General features: G+C 56.1%; 1 protein-coding gene across 3 annotated transcripts in view; it reads left to right on the forward strand.

Moving 5' to 3' along the window:
• PKD1 (polycystin 1, transient receptor potential channel interacting) overlaps positions 1-23,734 on the forward strand; it is a 101,020-nt gene extending 77,286 nt beyond the window's left edge. For all 3 annotated transcript variants that reach the window (XM_075515362.1, XM_075515363.1, XM_075515364.1), the window contains exons 23-46: positions 220-822; positions 1,326-1,482; positions 2,869-3,121; positions 3,779-3,974; positions 5,088-5,258; positions 5,726-5,869; positions 6,214-6,424; positions 6,796-6,922; positions 7,830-7,946; positions 8,363-8,412; positions 8,589-8,791; positions 9,406-9,511; positions 10,211-10,329; positions 11,477-11,679; positions 12,038-12,232; positions 13,024-13,163; positions 14,169-14,296; positions 14,673-14,841; positions 15,577-15,702; positions 15,870-16,044; positions 16,688-16,975; positions 17,463-17,597; positions 17,936-18,250; positions 18,637-23,734. In XM_075515362.1, the coding sequence (XP_075371477.1) occupies positions 220-822; positions 1,326-1,482; positions 2,869-3,121; positions 3,779-3,974; positions 5,088-5,258; positions 5,726-5,869; positions 6,214-6,424; positions 6,796-6,922; positions 7,830-7,946; positions 8,363-8,412; positions 8,589-8,791; positions 9,406-9,511; positions 10,211-10,329; positions 11,477-11,679; positions 12,038-12,232; positions 13,024-13,163; positions 14,169-14,296; positions 14,673-14,841; positions 15,577-15,702; positions 15,870-16,044; positions 16,688-16,975; positions 17,463-17,597; positions 17,936-18,250; positions 18,637-19,263 (4,958 nt within the window). In that variant the 3' untranslated portion in view covers positions 19,264-23,734. The remainder of the gene's footprint in view (positions 1-219; positions 823-1,325; positions 1,483-2,868; positions 3,122-3,778; positions 3,975-5,087; positions 5,259-5,725; positions 5,870-6,213; positions 6,425-6,795; positions 6,923-7,829; positions 7,947-8,362; positions 8,413-8,588; positions 8,792-9,405; positions 9,512-10,210; positions 10,330-11,476; positions 11,680-12,037; positions 12,233-13,023; positions 13,164-14,168; positions 14,297-14,672; positions 14,842-15,576; positions 15,703-15,869; positions 16,045-16,687; positions 16,976-17,462; positions 17,598-17,935; positions 18,251-18,636) is intronic.
• The last annotated feature ends 27 nt before the right edge of the window (positions 23,735-23,761 follow it).

Below are 23,761 nucleotides of genomic sequence, written 5' to 3' on the forward strand. Positions count from 1 at the left end.
GAGCCTGCAGGAATTGCTGACAGCTCTATTTTTAGCTATGGGCTACTGAACACTTCCAGTGCGGAAGGTCACGTGCACAGTGTAGAGTTACAGGGAGAAGACAGTAAGGAAAGACTTGTCTGATTGTTTTGGGAAGGTGTCGGATGTTATCTAGACTGTAGCAGTTATCTAGGCTATTTACCACTTCCTCTGTTTGCACCTTTATTTCTCTCCTGGCAGGTGACCTAATTCACCTCGTCAATACGGTTTCACAAGAATCCAAGCCCCAGGAACTGCTTTCTGATTCCCACAATTTGCTGCTAGCTCCCAAAGCCTACAACCTGTCTTCCAGCCTGATGCGCATCCTCATGAAGTCTCGAGTGCTGAATGAAGAGCCCCTTGAGCTGGTGGGAGGAGAAATTAAGGCCACAGGCAAGCGGTCTGATCCCTTTAACTTGCTCTGCTACGAAAACACACCAAACTGCCAGTTCTCCATCCCCCAGGCTTTCAACACCACCCTTTCCAACCTGACGGATGTCATTCAAGTCATGTTCCAAGTGGACTCCAATCCTTTCCCTTTTGGTTACATCAGCAACTACACCGTATCCACAAAGGTCGCCTCCATGGAGTTTCAGACACACAACGGGGTGCAGATCCCCATTGGGAGCCTGGACTCAGAGAAAGCCATCACCGTAATGGTGTCAAACAACACAGATGCTGAGAATCTCTCTGCTGGCACTGAAGTCATCGAGGCAAGAACATCTGTGAACCTAATTGTGACTATGGAGAGCAACAACAGAGAAGCCGGACTGCACTTCCAGCTCACTTACAGAGTCTTGAATGGTAGCGCAGACAGACCCAACTCTTTGTGCTCTTTGCTGTTTCTTCCCGTGGGAGAGGAGGGCTGGGTGTTGCAGCAAAGGAGAGCTGTGTCAAGAGATAACTGGCGTGGGAGGGGATGTCAGGTGTAGCCAGCAAGTTCCACACAGCATGGTTGAGGTTCTGGCTGTCACAGGCATTATCCAGTCCCCAGTGTAATCCTTGCTGGTGGATTCTGGCACTGAGAAGCCTTTTGCTTTTTCCAGCCCTTCTGTTGAGCCACATCGGCACTGGCGGGAGTTTGTCCTGTCTCCCTCTTGGTCAGGTACAACGGTATCCAGAGTCTCTTGCTCAGGGATCCTCTGTACTGCAGACTGAGAGAGTGCAATCTGGAAAAGCATCTTTCCTGACTTTCTGGGTTCCTGATACTCCTCCCTGAACATCCACTGCTGGCAGCAGGCTTGTGGTTGATCTCTCCCTGGTGTTTCTAAAGTACTTTCTGTTTTTTTCTCCCCCTACCCACGCAGATCACTACATTGCAAGCGAGCCTGAGCCATTCATCATGGCTTATCTCCATCACGAACCAGAGCCCAACGAACACAACTGCAGTGCCTCTAAGAAAATCGGCCTGGATGCCCTGGCTGGAAGCGACCACAAGCTCTACACCTTCTTCACCTCACCCAGGTAAGAGAAGCCTCCCTTGTAATCCCTGTCAGCCCCAGGCTGTCCCGTGGATGCACGAGGGATGCTCAGGGCCTTGCCATGGCTTATGCCAGGCTGCTTTGCAGGGCTGGTGCTGTTGTAGCTATCCACAGCGCTCCTCTGTCCTTGGAGGAGACGGCTCTCCTGGGCAGGCAGCTGCAAGCTGCCGTTCCTACACCCCAGCGCTGGCACCTCCTCTACCCTGGCACTCCCTGCTTCCCAGACATCTGCTGCTGCTGGTGCAAAAGCAGCTCAGTGCTCTGTGATTTGCCTTTCTGATCCAGGTGAGGGAGGGTTCCCTTTTTTAGAGCTGTAAATCATGTTCCCTGTGAGTATCATGGCCCTCACCCAGGGCCTCTCCTGGTGATGAGTCTCCCCCCCGCTGCCCTTTTCTCTGCTCAGTTGTCTAACAGCTGCTGTAGACTGTTTGTCTGCTGCTTGTCCGGACTTCCATCTGTGCGCTACCGATCCCAGAGCTGCCCATCTTTACCAGGACTCTTTCCCCAGGGGACTCACACTGACCTTTGCAGATTCAGGGGTTGCTTCATGCAGCTCATGAAACCGTTTCCTGGAGCAAAGCACCACACGTTAGCCTGGTTCCTGAACTGCAGTGCAACCTTCACAAAAGCACCTCTGTCCTCAGAGCTCATCTTCCCAGTGTGTGACTGGAGGAGAACACAGGTTCCCTCGTGGGCTTGCCTGCTGCTTGGAGGGTGCCGGGGCTCATTAAGCACTGCTGTTGTGCTGTTGGGTTTTGCAGCAAAGCTCTCTTCTTTTTATCAGAGCAGTCATTCTTTTGCTGACTTGCTGCCTTGCCGGGGAGCATGTGTGTTCAATGCCTCTTGTTATTTATGAGCCATTCCTAGGCATTATCTGAGAAGAAAAGATGGGCAGCTTGGGAATAGGTGGGGTAAGAGTGGAGCCACTGTTGTGTAAGTTGACACAGCTTCCATGGCTTTTGGTAACAGGATGCTCAAAGAGGGATTAATCCTCCTAATGAGCAAATCTGCTTCCAGCCAAGAATAATAGAGTTGCTATGGAAGTGTCGTATGGGTCAGTGGGACACAGGGAAGGGTGGGTGGGAGAGCTGTGCAAGGCTGCCAGCACAGAGAAGAGGATATGCAACACAGCGCTCCAGGTGCTGAAATAATACAAAGATAAAGAATTGAAGTGTAGAACTCCAGAGTTTCCGCACAGCCAAAGGGCGGTGTAAATTACACCACGTTCACTGGGCTTTTCCTCCTTATTGTGTGCTTACCTGTCCCTGCAGCAGGGTGCTTTCCGTGGGCACACATCCATGAGAACGGGGTTTGTGTCCCTTCAGCAGGCAGGTTAATGACGTCTCCTTGCTGTCTTTCCCTTCTCCAGAACGGATGACACCGTCCAGAAATACTACTTCAACATCACAAACCATTTCAGCTGGTCCCCGGTGGAGGTGACTCTGGGGCTGTACACCTCCCTCTGCCAGTACTTCAGCGAGCAGGAGAAACGGTGGAAAACAGAAGGCATCATCCCGCTGGAAGAGACCAGGCCAGACCAGGCTGTGTGCTTAACCCAGCACCTCACCGCCTTTGGGGCCAGTCTGTTTGTCCCCCCAAACTCTGTCCAGTTCATCTTTCCTGTGAGTAAAACACAGCAGAGGCTGTGCAGCATTGCCACACGCTGAGCAGATTGTTGTCACCTAGAGGAAAGCCTCGGGCTCCCGTCGGCTTCACGTTCAAGCTGGGTCATGGCTGACCTGTGCCCAGCTGGACGACCAGCCCAAGTACCTGAGAGCCTTTGGGAGCTGCAGATGAGCACAGCTCACAGAGGGGCTGCATCCTCTGATCACGAATCCCGGCTGCTGCTGCTAAAAACAGACCTTTGCAGATGGCTTTATTCTCTATTCTGGACACCTCGCAGTATGTTCACCTCTTAGTAAGGTGCCAAATGCTCCTCCCGGCTGTCCCCCAGCACTGTTTTATCCCAGCGAGCTTGCACCAGCCAGCTGCTCCCTGCCTCCCCGGGGCGTTCAGGCTTTTTCTGGCTGTTGGTGTGCCGTAAGTGGGAGCAGAGAGCTCTCGGCACCTGCTCCAGCAGCTTCAGCCGGCGGCTGCAGTCGCTCCGCAGGGCTGTGGGCACACGGTCTGTGCAGGGACAGGGCTCTCTCTATTTGCGTGTGGTATCATGAGTGTGAATGATGATTATAGCCAGGAAGGAGGCAGCGTGACTCCTGGGGAATTGGGGGGGGTCCTCCTGGGGAAGGAGAGTGCCTTGCAACGTACTTCTTTTCTTTTAGGCTCCAGGCCCAGGTCTCAACTACATCGTTCTGCTGACGTGTGCCGTCTGCTTTGTGACCTACTCAGTGGCTGCACTGATCGTGCACAAGCTGGACATGATTGACGTTAACCGAGTGGGGGTGATTCCCTTCTGCGGGAAGAACGGGCTGTACAAATACGAGATCCTGGTGAAAACTGGCTGGGGCAGAGGATCAGGTTAGCCCGTAGTCTACTCCTGTGCTTGATTCCTAGGGTGACATCTGCGTAATTCCCCTGAGATCTCACCTCAGCACATCGTGCACCAAGTGTTCCCCAGCTCACCAGAGCCGAGCTGGTGTTTGGAGCAGCGCTGAGCAGACAGTCAGTTCAGGGCTTCCCACGGCGTTCACAGTTTTTGTTGTGAGATGATGAAGCAGGTCAAGAGCTGTGGAGAAGAGCATGCTGGCCCACCGCTTGCTGTTGGTGGGGCAAGCAACTGCTGCTGGAAGGAACCACGCAGTACAGAAATACCCCCACCCTGCTTTCCCTGACTGGGCTGTGGTTGCAGGAACAGCCAAGAGGCAGTGATTGTTCCTCACTTCTGACCCTCTCCTGCAGAAGCATCCAGGCCTTGTGGGCCCTTTAGATGGACCATTTTGCTGTCTTCCAGCATCCATCACTTTGTTCTGCCATCTGAATCTTTCCCAGCAGCATGAAGGCAGAAAGCTTGGCTTTCTGATCTGGGGCTGGGTTTGTAGCTAGAGCTGCCAGAAACATCATCCTGGACTTGGAAGTCCGGGCAGTTGGGATGTGGAAGCTCTAAGCAGGGACGGAGGTGGAGTGCCACCATGTTACTGCCAGAAACATGCTCCCATTGATCTTAGTGTAACCACTGGTTTCACTGGCAGCAGCTTTCTCCTGAAGCCACCCCAAGGACCATCCAGGTTGAGCAGGTGGACCAAAGAGCATCTGGGAACTGGTACCAGAGAGAAGTCAAAGAAAACAAGTCTTTCAGCTGCTTGGTGGAAAAAACATCCAGAATAAACATCTCCTCCCATTAGGGTGTTAGCAAGGCAAGGAATGTCAGACTCAGTCCCCTCCAAAGAGGAAAACCATGAGCGTGCCAAGGTCCATGCACCGGGCCAGTCTGAGCAGCTGCCCTCCAGGCTGTGTGTAACGCTGTCCCTGGGCGTGGGATGGCTGTTGAGCACATTCCTTCAGCCCGAGTCTCCAAGTGGCCCCTCTGAAGGGCCGCTGCATCTGGTACCAGGTCACTGGCAGGAAGGCAGGGCTGGGGAATGGCTCCGCCTTGGGTGGACTTCCCTAACTGAGCCCCGTTAACTCTGCCAGGTACCACGGCCCACGTGGGGATCGCCCTGTATGGTGTAGACAATAAAAGTGGTCACAGACATCTGGATGGAGAAAACGCCTTCCACCGCAACAGCCTCGATGTGTTTCAGATCGCAACGGAGCGGAACCTGGGGAGCATCTGGCGCATCCGCATTTGGCACGACAATAAAGGTGAGACGTGAGCGGGTGTGCGGGCCTGAGGCAGCCATCACACATCCCAGGTCAGAACCAGGCTCTGCTCTGCCTGGTACCTGGGCCAGGAGAGAGGTACCTGGGCCTTCAGTCTGGACTAACCCTGATGGGAGACCATGGTGACCCACTGGCTTGGGGGAAGGTTGCTGGGCGGGGGCCGTGGAGTCTCCATCGTGGGGAAGTCTGCAGCCTGGTCAGCTGTAACGCCGTACACAGACGATGCAACGTGCTGTGACAGTGTCTGTAAATGGCCGTACAGCCTAGGAGGTGACCTGGCTATGCCAAGCCTTTCTCTTGGGGACTGTGCAATTCCCACCGATGAAGACAGAGTCACAGGGTAACCGCTGCTGTCCCACTGAGCGACTCTTGTGTTGCCCTCTCGGCTTTGCAGGTCCACACAGGAAATGTCTGCCATGAAACACATTTCTTCATCTCTTAACTTCTAGGACTCAGCCCCTCTTGGTACCTGCAGCACGTCATAGTCCGGGACCTGCAGAGCAGCAAGAGCTACTTCTTCCTGGTGAATGACTGGCTGTCGGTGGAGAGCGAAGAGAACAATGGCATGGTGGAGAAGGAGGTTTATGCTGCCAGTGAGTGCTCAGCCCCTGGGGCGTGGGGCTGGGATGGCTGAGCAGCATGGCAGTTCTCATTGCGCTGAGGAAGGGCTCGCAGCAGGAGACTGCAGAGAGACCGCAGAGCCTGCACACTGGCTCTTCCTCACTGCATTGATGCCTTGAGCAGCCAAGCGCTCTGCTGCGTCCTTTGTGCTAGAGGACAAGGCATGGCAAGGACCCAGCTGTGCAGGAGGGACCATATAGATGCAGTGTGGATGCTTCCTTGAATATCAGTCTGCAAGGAGGGACCGCGGCGGGCCCAGCCGGGTCCCCTCTGCAGTGCAGCTGGCCCTGAGAGTCTCTTCTCTTTTTGTGCTCAGGTGAGACGGAGCTGAGGAGCTTCTCCCGGATCTTCATAGCAGAGTTGCAGCGAGGTTTCTTTGAGAAGCACGTCTGGCTGTCCATGTGGGACCGCCCGCCTCGCAGCCGCTTCACCCGTGTCCAGAGAGCCACCTGCTGCTCCCTCCTCATCTTCCTCTTCCTCTGTGCCAATGCTGTGTGGTACGGCGTGGTGGGGAACGTACACCTCAGGTGCGCTGTGTCCCTTGGTGCTCTGGCCAGTCCCTTACCTCCTCAGGGCCCCTCCTGCGCTTCCCATTACACAGGGCAGGACAGACCTTACGTCTGCTGGGAATAGGTGCCTTGCTTGTGGCCTTGAGTCCGCCCTTCCCATTCCAAAGAGTCTGGGACCAGGGCATGGATGATGGATGACCAAGGACAACCTGATCAGCTTTCCCCCTTGCCTGGTTTTGCTGCGTCATCTGCTAGCACAGCCCATGCTCATTTCTTTCTCTGCACATCTGAAATGCCAGGTTGTGCAATTTTGTCTCGCTCCTTGCTTAGCTGGCAACCCTGAGTGCTCCTGCTAACACCGGTCTCTGATCTCTCTTGATTCTCTCCAGCAATGGGGCCGTTTCCAGCCTGATCCCTGTTAATGTGGACACAGTGGCCGTGGGTCTGGTGTCCAGCGTGGTGGTCTACCCTCTCTACCTGGTCATTTTATTTCTCTTCCGGATGGCTCGTGGCAAGGTAATGAGGAGAAGTAGTTGCAGGCTGCCCAGATAGGTGTGATGCCACCAGGTTGGCTCATCTGAGGCTAGATTCTGCCCTTTGTGGTACATCACTTCTCCAGCTAGTCTCTGCACTTTCCCAGTTGTGCCTCTGTGCTGCCCTGCACCATGGCCAGACCCTTGCCCGTAGCAGGTCTCTGCCTCCCTCTTGAGCTGGGAGCAGCTCCTGACCTTAGAGGGACAGATCACTGCCTGGATTCTGACAATGCCCAGACAGAGACCAAAAGGGCAGATTTTAAAAGCTGTTTAGGCACTTGCTCCTTCTTGATTTTGGTATGTGATACGTACCCAAATGCCATTTAAAGGTATGACCCTTTGCTGCATTGGCAGGAGCTTGAGAGATGCTCAGTGGAGCATTGCTAATGGAACGCCTACCCTGGGTACAAATTCAGCTGTGTGAGCAGAGCTGTGGTTAGGCAGCTGTGAAAGGATTAGCTGGGGATTTAATGACTGGTTAGACACAATTAGCAGCCCCATTAAGTACTGCAGCCAGCTGCTCAGTGACTGATGAGCAGCAAATGTGTTGGATGTTTCTTGTTCCTGTAAGCACTCCCTGCTTTGCAGGAGGTTGCAAGCTCATGTGGCTTCCTGGGAACTCGTACCTGGGACAGCCTGGATGGCACTGGGCTGTGGTACACGTGGGTACAAGTGCCCAAGGTGCCTGGCAGGCAGTGGAGGATGTGCATGTGCCTGTTCTCAGCCCCGCTGGGCAGGTCTGGGATCCCCCGGCCCTGCCTGCACAAGCGTGGAGCTCCCCAGCAGATTAGGGAGCTGATGGGAGCCACTGAGCAGCAGGGCTCGGAGCCACCATGACATTGTCACCTCCATCCCTCCCTTTTCTGCTCAAGCCTTCCTGTCTCCTGCAGGTCTCCATCAACCACACCCTGACTCACTCAGACCAGCAGTCCTTGGAGATCGACAACTACCTGGACTCCTCAATCCTCGACAGCTCCTTCCCCACCTTCCCTGGGCTCCGGGCAGAGGTAACCTGCTTCCCACCCAAAAGCTGGACAGGCTGCACGGGTCTGTGTGCTCCCCTGCACGGACACGGCGTCCATCCACAGCCGTCAGTGCAAGAACTGATGCACTCAAGTGCCTCTGGCAAATGCCGGTGATGGGGGAGAGCCCCAGCCCTTCATCCCTCACCTGCATCTCTGCCCAGGCCAGCCGCAGGTACTGAGCACAAGCTGTCTCCAGCTGCTGCTCTGTGTCTGTGAGCATGGATCTTCCCAGCGTGCCTGGGTGTTATCTCTGGAGGAGAGCAGGCTCCTGGAGGTGTGGACCCAGGGCTAATAGCAGCTCAGGCTCCAGGTTTCCACTGACCCCTGCTAACAGCCCACTGTTTTAACCTGGCACAAACCAGTGTCACGTGCCTGAAATGCCTCCGCTTCCTCCACAGGCCTTCTCTGAGCAAACCAAAACAGATCTGTTCTTGGAGGACTCCAAAAGGTAAGTAGGTTTATGGGGATGGAGCAAGTAGGACTTTAGTGTAGTTTTCTGCTTTGGGGTTGTGCTCCCACAGCTGTTCCCTTCTAGACAGTCCTACGCACTACCACAGTTGCTCTTCTCATGCTTCCCATTCCCCACACATCCCTGACTGCACCCATTCCTCTGTTTTCCCACAGCCTCGTGCGGTGGCCCTCCAGCGAGGCCCTGCTCAGCTGGCCAGACCTCCTCAGTGACCCCTCCATCATGGGCAACACCATCCAGAAGCTGAAGAGAGGCCGGGCCAGCCGCCACCTTGGACTTGAGGCCCCATTGGCAACTGAGGAGGACAGCTTGTCGCTTGGCGTTCACCAGGGACAGCCTCGATATTTCTCTGCCTCAGGTGGGTGTGTGAGTAGCATTGCTCTGTGCCAGGGTTTGAATGTCCCAGGGAAGTGCAGGAGGAGCAATCTGGTCCCTGGGAGCCTGGGCTCAGCTCTGGAGAAGGTGGGATAGCAGAGCCTGCCACCATCGCCACTGGCTTCAATTTGAAGGGCAGAGGAGGAGGGTCGTGTTTTCTTAATGGGGATTTCAGTCTGGGAAAGCAGAAGTCCTGATGTGGATCAGTCTGAAGTGAATGGTCACCATACTGCCAGCAGACCAGGAGCAAGGAGAGATGTGTTCCCATGGGATCTGAACGTTGCAAGCAGCCAGCACTTCTTCACTGCTTGCAAGGCCACAGTGTCTCTCTGAACTCTGTAAATGGCTGGAGAAGGAGAAGAACTTGGCCTCCTATACCAGCAGTTTCATGCTAGGCTCCATAGCCAAGCTGGGGATAGAGCGGAGCTAGAAGACAGGGAGGAGGGGAGGGCTGTCCCATGGAGCAGGACCTCACCCTGGCCCTCCTCCTCCCCAGCTCCACAGACGTGTCTGAGCTCGAGCGGTGCAGAACCATCCCAGGTACAGTGCTGTGTGCTGTGCTCCTGCCAGTGCTGTTTGCATGCTCTCTTTCCCCAGATGAGGATCTGATCCGGCAGATCCTGGCAGATGGAGCTAGCGGCATCTCCCACTCCCAGGACCTAGGGCCATACATGAGGGCTGAAACAGATCTGATCTCAGGCCTGTAAGTATTCCGGGAGCAGAGTTCCCCCAGACAAGGCAGCCGAGCCAGTGCCTCCTTGTCCCTTGCCCTCCCACCCAGCTCTGCAGCGGCTGGTGGCACCCAGCCACAGTGGGCTGAGCTGAGCTGGGCTCCGTGACATTGCAGACGCCTGGGGCAGCCTTGTCACAAGTCGCTATGTTCTTGCCGGCCGTGATTCCTGCAGCCCCCGCAGCCGGAGCTCCAGGAGGGCACTGGTGCCCTTCCAGGAGCCACCTGGAATATCCCCTTAAAGCCCCAGCTGAAGATGTGTCTCCAGAGCTTTGTGGACTGCTGACAAAGTGCCGGGACATGGGTTCGCTTCACGGCACTGACGGGAGGGAGAAGGGGGGTTGAATCTCTGTTGTGTTGTCGTGCCCAGAGCACCCTGCTTTGGGACCCTGACCGCCACCCAGCCGGGCCGGCAGCTCACCGCTGGGTAGCCAGTGCAAAGCGGCAGATCGAGGGGGGGGGAAGACTTTCAGCCCTCCTCCCCGAGATGCAGAGCAGAGCGTCTGCGTGCCTCGGCAGCCTGGGCCTGCTGCTCTGGAAGGAAGCCCTTCTAACCGGGCCGGGGCTGCTGCACTGGCGTTAGCGCTGGAGTTCAGTCCACCTCTTTGCCAGCCTGCTTACCGCAGAGCCAGCAGCGGCATGGCTCACCAATATCACCCTTTGCCTTGGCAGGTCCAGCGTGTTCGGGGAGAAGGTGGAGACTGTCATGATGCAGAAGCTGAACGACAAAGGCCAGAGCATGGCAGCTCCTCCCAGGGAAGTGAGCAGATCAGCCAAGTCGACGTGGACAGGTACCAGGGCTGCAGGGCTGTGCCAGCATCGGGGCGGGGAGGGTGGGGATGTGCAGGAAGAGGGGCCGTCGCACACAGCAGCATTTGGGAGGCACGGGCGGGTAAATGGAAACGGAGCCTTAGGAAAGGCTGCTCCCCTGCTTGGGATATATTTGCTATTTCCTGCCAGCTTCTCTTGGAGCCTGAATCTCAGTAAGCCCTGGGCCACCACTTGTGCTGTGACAGTCCCTACTGTGCACCCTAGGGAAGCTCTGCTCCTTGCTTCCCCAGTTACTCTGCTCTCTGCAGCCCTCTGCAGCCCTCAGTCCCTTCATCCATCCAGCGTGAGAGAGTGAGAGCCTCTATACGTAACCAGAGGGGAAAGGGAGTCAAATGCCAAGGAAAGTTCAAATCAACAAACAAAGCAAAGAGAAGAGATGCTTCCTACTGGGTCATGCAACACGACAGCCGGCCAGCTGGGCTTGCACAAGGCAGGGAACAAGCTGTCAGGCCCCGCAAGGGCTGGGGGGTGATAAATGCCCGGGTGCCCTACGGAGAAGCTCAGCATCAGTTCTCTTAGCATGAGCTCTTGGCTTCCCGAGGCACAGCCTCCCTGGGGCAGGCTGCAGCATGGAAAATTGGACACGGCGGCAATCCTCTTGGGTCTGTTAAAATCCATCATTTCGTCTTGGCTGATGAATGGTTGTAGTATCTTCATGCAGGTATTGATTTGCATGGGTGGGTGAAAGAAGCTGTGCCGAGCGAGCCCCGGGGCAGGGTGGCTTGGCAGTCTGAGGGCGGCCAGAGCAACAAATCTGTGTGGCTTTTCATGGGTTTGACAGCAGCACTTCCAGCCAGGCTGGGCATGCCCAATGTCCTGGGGCTCTGAGAGAAAGTAGGGAACCCATCCTGCTACCCAAATCAGGATCCCCTCTCCTTCTCCTGCCCACCCTGTCGTCTGCAAATGGGAGGCTGCTCTTCTGAGGCTGGTTGTGTTCGTGTGCTGTCCGTGTTGCTGCTTAGCGGGAGACGTCTGGGATAATCCCTCCAAACTCACCCAGGACTGGTGCGAGCGCTCTGCTGGGATGAGCGGTGTGCTCAGCCCTTCCTGTGCCCGTTGGGAACCTTTTGCAGTAACATTTCCGCTTGTTTTCCCTCCTCCTTCCAGTTGCAGACCAAACGTTCAGGAAGCGCCTGCTGCCGCCCTGGTGCTCCTATCTGGCTCATGGTATCAGTCTCCTCCTCTTTGCCACCTCCACGGGCGTTTCTGTGTGGATCGGGGTGGGCTTTTCCTCCAGCGTTGCCCTCATGTGGCTCATCTCAGGGATATTCAGCTTTCTGGCATCCTTCTTGGTCTGGGAGCCCCTGAAGGTAAGGGTAACACGAGTACACAAGCACGTATCTGTGTCCAGTGCTGTGTCATGTGTATGTATTAGCTGTAATTAACATCTTGTCCAGATACTAATCAACTCCTACTGTTCGCTGCGTGGATTGAATACTCTCTCCCATCTGCGTGTCCCTGCAGGAGGGGAAGGGTGTGCACACTAGCAGCAGTAGGACAGGCAGGGCTGGTGGCAACTTGTTTTAGAGGTCGTCTGGCTGCTCCGAGAGGGTGCTTGGCAGCTGTGCCCTGCTCGCTGTCTGTGCTGAAAGGCCACAGGAGCTGCTGCCCACGGCGGTTCTGGTGGCACGGCTCTCTGCAGGCTCACGACGCTGCTTGTCTCCCCAGGTTCTGCTGGAAGCCCTCTATTTCTCACTGGTCGCCAAGCGCTTGCACCCAGAGGAAGACGATACCTTAGTGGAGCATCCGTTTGTTGAGCATGTTTCTGAGAAGATCAGCAAAGTCCGACCCCCACAGGGGTTTGCCCTTTTCCAGGCCAAGGAAGAGGCCAGGAAGGTCAAACTGCTACACAGGATGCTGAAGGTAAGACATCTCCTGATGCCTGTGGTGCCTAGGGCAGAGGCAGAGTGCTGGCTCCGGGGGCTGAGATACATCCTTGTGTGGGTCCTCCCAATCCAGCTGTGATCTCCTGAGCTACTAGGTGCATGTCTCCAGTTTCTGCCTCAGTTTCCCTGTCTGTAAAAGACTGGCAGTGATGTTCATCTTCTCTGTGAAGCTCTGAGATCTGAGGTGGCTGGAAAGCAGAACCGTAAGGGGGCTGATTTGGAGCGGCTGGTGTGTTTGCCTCTGTAACTCAGGTGTTTGAGGTTAGGGCAAGGTTTGCAGTGTGGAGTAGACACCAACTTGCACAAGAAAATTCATTAGTTGAGTCTTGTGAAACACATAACTTCCCATCTAGGAGCAGAAGTTTTGATCTCTTTGTAGGTCATTTAGTACCAATCCTCCACACTTGTGCTGGGAATACACCGCTGCTTTAATGGAGTCGAGTTATTTCCCGTTAAAGGATGGAACCCCCCATAACTATCGTATGAGCTGAGCTGCCAGCGCATAGGAGCTCGTACAGCGAGGCTGTGCAATGCATATCAGCTGAAGCGTGTGGTGCCAGGCTGGCCGTTTTGAACAAAGAATATTGTCGTGAGCCTGTGGTTTGGGTTTCATTTAGCTGCTTCCCATACGGAAGAAGAAAGAACCGCGTGCTCTGGGTCCTGATCCTGCTGCATGGCAGTCAGTGGAAAGCGCTGGCTTGCTGCAGGGTTGGGAACCAACCCCGCCCCGCGCTTGGGTGCAATCCCTTTCTACTCTCTGCTCGCCAGAATTTCCTCATCTACATGATGTTCTTGCTGGTGATCCTGCTCACCAACTACGGAGACGCCTCCCGCAACAGCAGGGCCTTCCTCTTGCAGAGCTCCATCAAGCAGCAGTTGGGCAGCAACGAATTCCTCCGCATCAAGAGGTAACTGCGAAGTCCCTGGGGACGGGGAGGAACGAGATGTCGCTTTATATCGGAGAAGCTGTGCAGGGCTGCAGCGAGGAGTCGGGGAGCAGGCTGGAGCGTGGCGTGGCAGCGAGCAGGTCCCTTTTTGTCCCTGTGGTTCTGCTTCTCCCCTGGAGAACAGAGGGGCCTGCACGGGTTGAGAGCTTTATTTTCTTTGAATTTTAATTATTTCCACAGTAGGAAGGGACTGTGTGAATTACAGATGTTTATCTTTCTGTATCTGGTCAAAAGGACAGAAGTTTGCTCTGTCTCCAAACTTTACAACTTGTACGGTTTAGCCATAAACAAGGTCACGAGAACCAAAAATAACTTCTCGTATAAATACAGAGTCCTTCCCTTCCTTGCTCTGCACGTATAGTTTAACTAGATTAAATTTTCCCAGCCGAGTTTCCACACCACTGCAAACTCCGACGGCCCAGACTGACATCAGAACGGCTGCCTGGGATTAACGGCGTCTTTGCGCACCCGTCTCACTGCAGACCCCTTGATTTTTCTGTGCAAATGGACGCGGCTTATCCGCGCCATGCAGAGTCACAGAAGCTTTGATTCACCACAGTATGAATCGGGAACGATTCCAGTGAACTCGGTGGAGTTTCTGGGGTGAAAGTGGTGTAAAGGGGGAGAGCAGAGCAAAATCTGGTCCTAAATATTGTCCCTTTTCCACCGCGCTGCCCCAGACCCACTGGTCTGGTCCTCATCCAGGTGCCAAGTGGCTTCAATCACCTTTAGGTCTTGCATGTCAGATAACCCTTCTGCTGACCCCAGCCCAGCTCTTGGGGTGGATGGAGACGCTGCCTCTGCCTGCTAGCCAGGCACCCGGGAGCAGAGCAGCCCAGGTTAGCTCTCCAAAACTCAGTGCCCCCCTCCAGGTGAACCACGGATGGTCAGGGGTGAGACACGCAGAGACTGCCCTAGCAGAGCTGCCGCGGGAGCTCTGCCGCTCACGCCTTTTCCCTGTTGCAGGTCGGATCAGTTCTGGGTCTGGATGTCGCAGGTCTTCCTCCCTTACCTCTACAACAACCGGTCGGGTCAGGAGAGCTACAGCACCACGCTGGGGACAGCCCGGCTGCGCCAGCTCAGGCTGCAGGAAGGTAGGTGGGCAAGGGCCCGTGGCTCTGCTGTCCCGGGGTGGGTGGTGACATTCCTGGAGGGATGAAATGGCTGGGTCTGGATGCAGCGGGGCTGAATGAAGCAAGGCAGAGGTTACGGAGGCAGGTTTTTCTGTGCAGCGTGTATATTAGTGTGCCTCTGGCTCTGCTTCCTCCAGAGGTGAAACGAACTGGGGCGGTCACTTGTGAGGATTTACGCTAAGGCGAGAGGTTGACTTGATTTTTGGAGGTGTGACTGAGGACGTGGCGGGGGCTTGGGAAGAAGGGAGCTGCTGAGTGTGGAAGGTCAGCTGTGTGCCCCGGCACTGTTCGGCTGTGTTGGGCTCCCCATGGGATGACGGCGTTGGTCTCATTCCAGCCGAGTGCCAGCGCAGCGCCCAGGACGTCCTCCGTGGTGTGGGCATGGCTGCCGGGAGGAACTGCACCGACTCGCACAGCTTTTCTACCGCTGACTACGCAGCTGGCTGGGAAAGGGCGGCCGTGAACGTGACGGCTGCGTGGTCCTACTCGCCACCCGACCTGACGGGGTAAGGAGCTGCCCAGCCTGCACCTATACCCCCCGCTCCGTCTGCCAAAGACGTGGCGTCCTTACGGTTGATTTGGTGCCCAGGGTGGTTCCCAGCCCTCGCCTCGGTGAGGCTGACTGCAGCCCCTGAGCCTGGCAAAGTCCAAATAAACACAGAAATGCCGAAGGCCTTCCCTGAACTCGTCCACGCTGGCAGTGTGAATGGTGGGAGGCGTGTAGCTGCCGCTCACCCAACTTCCCTGGAGATGTGCGTGTCACCTTGAGCTGTCTGAACGGCAGCGTAGTGCTGTTCTCGGGGGCCCATGGGCAGAGGGTTCAACTCTCCAGCTTCAAGGGCAGAGACAAGCTGCAGAACAAGGTAACCCAGCCACCCACAGAGACCACAGAGCAGCGCTAGCTTTCTGTTACAGGGAGTTATGGGAGATTGGCCTTTACCAGCATACTGACATTAAATCATTTTGGTTTCTGCTCTGGTTTGTTCGTGGATGCGTCTGTCTTGAAGTCTGGGGCACCACAGGGCTTGCGGCTGTTCTGAGGTTGGGAACACTGAGGTGGATCAATGCACTTCTGTAACTTGACTTGTGAAATAAATAACGAGGCAGCTGTCGCCCTTGGATGCGCAGCACGGGGTCAGGGTCTGCATCTGCACGCTTGCTCCTGGCCTGCCGTGTAGGAGAGCGTATCAGTGTCTGCTCTGCCCTTCAGCTCTCACCCCGTGGCTCCTCTTCCTCGGCAGGGTCTGGTACTGGGGTTACATCTCTTTCTACGATAGCAGCGGTTACGTCCAGGAGCTGGGGGCTTCGCTAGAGGAAAGCAGGGCTCAGCTGAATTTCCTTCAGGAGCACACTTGGATCGACAACATGTAAGTGTGGCAGGGGTGAAGGAAATGTTCTGCTGTCACCCAGGTTTTTAAGGGGTGCTGCTGGAGTGTCACGGGGGTAGAGGATCTGTGATCCTACAAAACAGTGGCACCAAAGCCCAGAGCTGGTGTCGTCCCAGTGCCCTGAGCTGCTCTCCTCCCCTCCACAGGAGCCGGGCGGTCTTTGTGGAGCTGATGCAGTATAACCCCAGCGTGGACCTGCACGCTGCCGTCACCCTCCAGCTGGAGTTCCTGGGGGCCGGCCAGGCCATCGCCGCTGTCACCATCAGCCCCTTCCCGCTGCTGCGGCTCAGCGGGGGTGTCACGCTGCAGCTTCTCATGATGGTCAGTGTGTTACTTCCCCTCTGCACTCCTCTTCCCTCTCAGTCACTGCACAGAGGGCTCTGGGGACCCATTGCCTGGGCTCGCGGAAGCGCAGCCTTGGTCACCGTGGACTAAAGCTCCCCTCCCTGAGACCACTTGTCCCCGCGCCTGTCACCACTCTGCTTCCAGGCCTGGATAGCACAAAGAAAACATCCCTGGCACCACTGAGGGGAAGGAGATTCCTCCCGTCTGGCAGCGTTTGTTGGTCTTGTCTCAGCTTTTTGCTTCCTTGAACTCATGCCTGTCACTGTGGAAACTTGAGGCTTTTGTTCTTCTGTCCTCAGCGGGGACATCAGCCAGCTGAGCCACGTCCCCAGAGACCCTGCCTGGGTCAGGGTTCAGTGGAAGCGGAGCCCTCTTCCCCTGGGTGCTGCCACCCTGCCGTAACTGAATTGGATGTGCTTTGGGGAGCTTCACTGCTAGGGCAGGAGGGAGCGAGGAAGGCATGGCAGGACTTGGGGGTGTGCTCCAGCTGTAGGCTGGCAGAACTCAGCCTAGTACGTGGGGCTCTTGCTGTCCTGGGGTGCTGCAGGGTCCCCTGGTGCAGCGCAGCAGTCAAGCGTTGCCCTCTCCTTCCCTGGTAACCTCTCCGTTCCTCCCCTAGGTCTTCCTCATGATGTTTGTGGTCTACTTCGTGGTGTCTGAGTCGCTGTCCATCAAGAAGGAAGGCAGAGCCTACTTCACGCTGTGGGGCAACTACGGCCAGTGGGTCTTCATCCTCCTCACCACTTGCACTGTGGTGGTGCACCTCAGCCAAGCCACCCTCGCTGACCAGCAGTGGCTCAAGTACCTCAACAACCGCAAGGGTTTCACCAACTTCTACCAAGTGGCCTTTCTCAACACCGTCTTCAGCACCTTGGCTGCGTCCCTCCTCTTCCTCCTGACTGTGCAGGTATGGAGAGGGTTGGGTGGGAGCAGCGCGTGGGCAGGGATGAGTGCTTTGGTCCCACTGTGCCGGCTTGTCGTCCATGCACGGTCCCACAGCAGGGGCAGCAAAGGGTCCTGAAGTAAAAACAGATGCAAGACTGTGGTCCTGCTGTGCCAGGCACCAATCAAACGCAACGGGGCTGCTGCCACATCCAGACTCTACTGCGGGACAGAGGTGGTGGGCACTGATGCCACACGCATCTCTGCTGTAGCACTTTGGGTCCCTAAAGCCTCTGGGCCCTCTGTTCCCTTGGGGAATTCAGCCGAGCGTGGCTGACGGGATGATTTTGTCTGCAAGGAGCCCGTTGACTAGCATGTCCTCTGCTCTGCCAGAGTTTGCATTTCTCAGACTTGTAGAGGTGTTTGAAAGGCCCTTCCCTGGGCTGGAAGGATCTCGCAGCAGCCTCTGTGATGGGCCCGTGTTGTAACGCCATCCCCTCTCTTGGTCCTAGGCTGCCCAGCAGCTGCGTTTTGTCAGGCAGTGGTCCGCGTTTGGGAAAACCTTTCAGAAGTCCGCGAAGGAGCTGACCGCTGCGGGGCTGGCGTTCGCCGTCCTCATCCTGGCCTACGCTCAGCTCGGCTTCCTGGTAACTACCTGCTGTCCCCGCCTCGCCTTGCAGAGCGGCTGGCTGCCAGCAAGGGCTGCCCAGGGTCGCGTTGGCCCTCGTCCCACGCCACGACTGGGAGCGAAGCCCAGCGGGCCCGCCGGGTGCTCCGGCGCCCAGCCTGCGCAGGGTGCTCTTGGCTGCCACGGGCCAGGCGGCTTTGGCCAGGGGCTGTGTCTGTGGCCTGTCCCTGTCACAGCCGATTCGTGGGCCGCTCCTCAGGGCTCATGCTTTGTAAGATGGGGTAGTGAGTATCGGGGGTCAGGGGAACATTTTGCCACTGATCCCTTCTCATTACATCTCCGATGTCCCCTTTGCAGCTCTTCTCCTCCTCCTCGGAGTCCTTCCGCAGCGTCGGCAGCAGCCTCCTGCTGCTCTTTGCCATGCTGCGGGGCAGCGTGAACCTCCGCCCCTGCCTGCCCGAGTCCTCAGGCCTCTACTACCTGTTCTGCACCAGCTACATCATCCTGGAGGTGTGGATCGTGCTGAGGCTGTTCACCGTGGTGCTTATCTACAGCTACCGGGAAATGCACTTTGAGCTGTACCGCCCCGCCTTCGAGCCCCAGGACTACGAGATGGTGGAGCTCTTCGTGCGCAGGCTGAAAATGTGGATGGGCTTCAGCAAAGCCAAGGAGGTGAGTGCAGCCTGGGAGACTGCGTGGAGAAGGGGCCCGGCAGCAGGCTGCAGAGAATCAACATCCACCATCCTTAGCCTCTGGCTACTTCCCGCTGCTGCTCGCAGTCAGGTTGCTCTGGCAGGTGAGGGCTGGAGCAGTGGCCATTCCTGGAGGCCCAAGAGCTGGGTTAGCGATGGGGCGTTGTAGGGGCATCTGCCGCCAGTTCTCAGTCCCACAGTTCCGTGTGTGTTTATCTGGGATCTGTCCCCGGGTCCGTGCCATGGCCTGGCCCACCAGGAGTGGTTGGGAGCAGCCCTGGGGCTGTTTGGGGGGACACAGTGCCCACAGTTCCCACTCACCAGCTCCTGAAATAACTCTGCCCCTGCTCCCCTCTTCTCTTCCAGTTCCGGCACAAGGTGAGGTTCGAAGGGATGGAGCCGCTGCCGTCCCGAGACTCCAGTGACTCCAAGTCCTTTCGGGGCCCCACTCCCAGCGCCGCCTCTGACAGCTCCAGGGCCTCCACCTCCTCCAGCCAGCTGGACGGGCTGAGCCTTGTGCTGAGCACCCGGGACAGCCTGGAAGTGGACGCTGACATCCAGCGCCTCCTTTCCCTCTTTGAGATGCTGCTCGCCCAATTTGACCGGGTCAACCAGGTGACAGAGGACGTGTACCGCATCGAGCACCAGCTGGAGGGCTCTCAGAGCCGCCGCTCCAGGAGGAGGTACACCCAGACGTCGGAGGATGTCCTGAGCAGGTACTGTGCAGGCAGCACGGAGCAGGGGCCCTCACCCGAGACCTCCTCCGACATGGACCCGCAGCCGTCGCGGGACGCCCCGCTGTCCCCCCACTCTCCTGCCGCCCCACCAGGCAGCAGGGGCTCTGTGCCCAGCCGGCTCCTTCGAGCTAGCAGAGGCATCAGCGTGGCGGCTTCCGTGCTGCCCCCACACAAACCCTATGCCGCTGCGGCTCCGGCGGTGAAGAAGAAACGGCCTCTCCGGGCCAAGAACAGGGTGCACCCCACTGTCAAGTAACAGGCGGCGTGCTGGGCGTCGCGGGGAGCAATGCCCTCGGAGGGCAGAGAGCGCCTGGGAAGGGGTTTGCGAAGGGTGGGCTGTGCCTGCCGTGCAGACCTGGAGCCTCAGGAGCTGCCGCTTCTGATAGCTCCCGCCGTGGCGGCTGTGCCTGCCGGGGCGCACGGGGCCGCTGCCTGCAACGTGGCTGCCACAGCCGCCGTCCTCCACGGACCCGACCGTCCGCGCCGGCTGGGCTGACCTTCCTACTGGTGGCTTCCAGCATTAAGGGTTGGGGGGAGAAGGCTGAGCCTTCCCCTCGGGGACAGCTGGGGAAGGCTGCGCGGGGTACGGTCAGCGTGCAGAAAATCCCTGTTGGGGCAGGGCAGTATTAAAAAGTCGTCTCTTTTGTTAAATGGCCCCCTCTGCAAACAGCCTGCATGCGGCGACTGTCACAAGGACACTTTACTGGGGACTGGCACAGGGTGACCGGTACAGAGCTCACCTCCCTTCCCCGCTGGCTGTGCCGGATGGAAAGAGGAGAGCCCCAGGCCTTGAAGGTTTGAACTGAGTCTTGGATTTTTGTCGACCAGACACACTGTGGAGGAAAGCTACAGGTTTCGAGAAGATATTTAACCCATCTTTTTTTTTTTTTTAAGCATAAATATATATAGATATAGATAAATGATATCTACACCCAGATCAGTTAATTTCCAGTATTGGCTACTTTTATTCTCCAGAAATTGGTACTATTATTTGTATTTAAAGAAATCCAATATTTAAAACAAATGACATTGCAAGCTGCAGCGAGCTGCCAGCCCTGCTACCCGGCCAGGCTCGGAGGGGACAATGAGCAGCAGCTCAGCCCGAGGGGTGTGGAGACCTCGGGCTGCTTTCAGCCGTCTCTGAGCGTGGGGTTGCCAACGTGCTGGCTTCGCTGCGGTCCCCACCCGCCCCCTGCCCGCCAGCGCTCGCCCCGGTGGCCCACGGGGTGCGGGCGCTGCTGCCTGCTTGGCTTTTCTAATCCAAGGAATGTATTGACGTAAGTATATGTATTTTTTTTTGGTTTACTTGTTCGTATTTCTGCCCAGCACTTTAAACAATGCTTTCCTCGGCTAACAATGACACATGCGATCTAACAAGAACGGGATAATATATCACAAAAGCAGTATTTTTTTTGTTTAAATCATAAACTGAAATGAGCAAGCGCTGATGAGGTGAACGCAGCCCCCAGCACGCCCCAGCCTGAGGCAGCCGTGCCGGTACCTCCTGGCATCTTCCCTACGAGAAGCACAAAGGTGTCAGGGGAGGCAGGTGAAGCCCTAAGGGAGCTTTTGTCGGGGTCCTTCCCGCCCCGGCACCCCGCGGTTCCCCGGGACTCGCCGTGCGCCGGGCTACAGCTGGCCTGTGCTCGCCGTGCCCGGCTGGGGAGGGGCTGCGCCGCGGGGCACCCCCTGCTCGCAGCACAGGGGTGCTGAGCAGCGGCTGAAGCCTCCCCAGGGCCTGCGTTCACGTCGTCATCACCATTTCACGTTATGTATATTGTAAGTAATTTATATGGTGGTGTTTTTTTTTTTAATGTATATATTTTTGTATGTTTGCTATATTTTCATAGCATCGGTAATGTGTTTGAAACATGTAGATAGGAGACAGAATACTATTGTCAGAGTTATTTAAAGGATGTATTAAGTGCTTCTTCCTGGGAATGTCCCGTGTATATAAAGTATTCGGTGTCTGTGTGCGTGTGGTGCGTGTGCTCTCCTCCCAGCTGCGGTTCGGCCGGGCTGGCTCTGGGCCAGTCCCTGCAGGTGGAGCGGAGCGTGGCAGGGGACGGGCAGCCCCGCGGTGTGCTAGTTGGTGTGTTCCCAAACCTGCTCCGTGCTCTGGAAATGTAAGAGGCTTGGAGGGAAGCCCGGGGCAGCGAGACCAGGCGGGCAGCGCGCCTCGGGTTAGACTGCATCTTTGCCTCTGATGCTGGTGGTCCGGGAAGCATCCTTCCCGTGCCCCTGGCAGGGGAGAGCTTTCTGGGCAGAGAGAGGGGTCTTCTCGGACGCTTCCACTGCCAATCGCATCACCTCCCGGCTCCCAGCACTTCTGCCACGCTGCGTTAGATTTTAAAGAAGATTTCATTCCAGCTGTCCACGGGCTTCCTTGGCTCCAGGCACCTGCCCCCGTCCCTTACGGGTGACTGAAGGAGGACGCAGGAGGACACTGGGGTGCTCTTGGTGATGGCTTCGGGATTGCCGTAAGTTACCTTTGAAGAACTCAGTTGCTATGAAGGAAAGGTTGCAGAAGGATGTGGGCAGGAGAAAACGAGCGTGCTGTAGCTTGAAGATCACTTAAAGTGAAATGGTGGTTGGTCACCACAGAGGTTGTTGAATGAGCAGATTGCGCAGAGGGAAGTAAGAGTACAGAAGGGGAGAAAACTAATACTGGTAACCACAAAGCTCTCGTAATGGGAAGGAACAGGCACGTAGAAGAGGAGATGACAGAGAAGTGCCTAGAGTTCGGTAGCAGCAGCTGGAGATGGAGGATTCCAGCTTGGAGGCAGCAGGTGCCTGGAGCAGGTAGAACCAGCGGCGAGGTCTGCAGAGCCCAGGGCTGGGGCCCAGTGCTGGGGGTAGTAAGCTTTGTGCACGGTGCAGAAGTGATTTGTTAGTCCTTTTATGAAGAGCTCCATCTTCCCCAGACCTCTTCTGGTACATAAAACTGGTTTTGCAGTCAAAGATCTAACACTATTGGCCTTGTAATTTTTGGTTCCTTTTACTTAACCAAGCGGCACAGCCACCAGGCTCAACTCCGGTAGATGCCCATGGCTTGCTCTTGGTGACAGGTACAGGGCTGGTGCGAGTGCCCGCAAGCCCTGTCCAAAAACCCCTAAGGCAGTAAAAGGAGCAGCTGTGAGATGTACCAGAATCCCTGGGATGGGGCACTGCAGCTCTGGTAACGGCACTGGGCACACGTCCGCAGTCGCAGCCAGCTGCTAAGCTGGCTGCCCCTCGGGTGCGTCCTCCGTGGGGCTGGGAAGGACGTGGTTGTGAAGCAAAAGCCCTAAGCACAGGCCCTGGGTGAAACTCAGGGACTCTGTTCTACTTCTGTCCTTAAAGCCAAAGTTTCCGACTCTTTGGCCATGCCTCAAAAGAAAAGGCACTGGAGGAGTATTTACTTGCATGAACAGCAACTACCCCCGAAGACAAAAGCAGGTTGCTCGTCTTCTACCACCCCAGGCATTTTTTGGCCAGCAGAGAGATGGAAAAAGGAGGGTTAGCGTAGGAAAGCACTGGCTGGCAGGTGCTGCTGGGTGGGCCACCAGCTCCTACGCTCTTTTGGGTTCTTACCTGGGAGATCTCCTAAGCACGACCCCAGCAGAACGGCCACTTTTAACCTCCAGCTCTGCCCCGGCTGCACCCGCGCAGCCCTTCCCTGCCGCCGTGGAGCAACGTGCGCAGACCCAGGCAGGAGCGTTCCGTGAGTAAAATGAACCAAGCAGGTCTTGGAAATCTCTTGCGTCTTCAAGACCCAAAACGTTCCGTTCAAGAACCAACGGTTCCGTTCTCAGCCCCTCCCCACCCCCACAGCTTGAGTATGCTCCTTTAAAAGAGGTTGGTGGTAGGAGTTAAGCGCAGGAAGGAGAGACGGAGGCAAGAGGCAGGGGCAAGCAGGGACGTGACTGCTCAGAACAGCCGTTAATAAGCTAACGGGAGGCGAGCGGGCGGGTGGAACAAGGATGCTCCCCACGTGAAGCGTCAGGACTTTTGTTCCCAAGTGCCTGTTTCTTACCAAGCTTGCTCTGCGTGTGTGTGAGTGTGACGTGATGCGTGTGACTTACGAAGTGCTTCTACTCAAAGAGGAGCAGAACCAGGATAAGACAACTGCCCTACTTCTTTCCTTCACTTGAAGTACGGAGAGCAGCTCTGGAACCCACAGTTGTTTCTTGAAAAGCCAAACACCTCCGCGAGGGCCCACGTGCGTGGTGGGCACCCCCGACAGCTTTCAAGCAATCATAGTTCTCACCGCAGCATTTATTTGTACAAACTATAGCAACACTGACAGGGTTCCTTCACTGTCCCAGCTAAGGTACCGCGTATACATGCACTTAGCTGCAGCTGGAGTTACTAGTCATGGAGTTAGACCCTCGACAGCAATAAACTTGACTTGCAGCCCTAGCCAATAAATACTCCTGAATGTATATTTCTGTGTTTGTAGTCACCGAGATATGGTTTCTTATTTATTGTCTTAAGTCTCACAAAGATGCAACAGTATCAAGCTGCTTAAATAAAAACCCCCTATCCATTAGTTTAAAAGGGTGAGGGAGGGACTTATATAAGTGCTTTTTTAAAAAAAAACAAAAAAAAAAAACAGATGATTGTGACCAATATGCCAACTGTTACTGTCTGGTCAGCATTTCACTGCAAACAAAAATACCATATTTTGTAACTGTGGGGATGTTTCTTAAAAAATGACAAGGTCAAATAAAAGATGACTGCTACGACCTGGCTCTGGTGCTTCTGTTACGCTC

The sequence above is a fragment of the Mycteria americana genome, chromosome 12 (assembly GCF_035582795.1).
Source record: "Mycteria americana isolate JAX WOST 10 ecotype Jacksonville Zoo and Gardens chromosome 12, USCA_MyAme_1.0, whole genome shotgun sequence".
Taxonomy (NCBI): Eukaryota; Metazoa; Chordata; class Aves; order Ciconiiformes; family Ciconiidae; genus Mycteria; species Mycteria americana.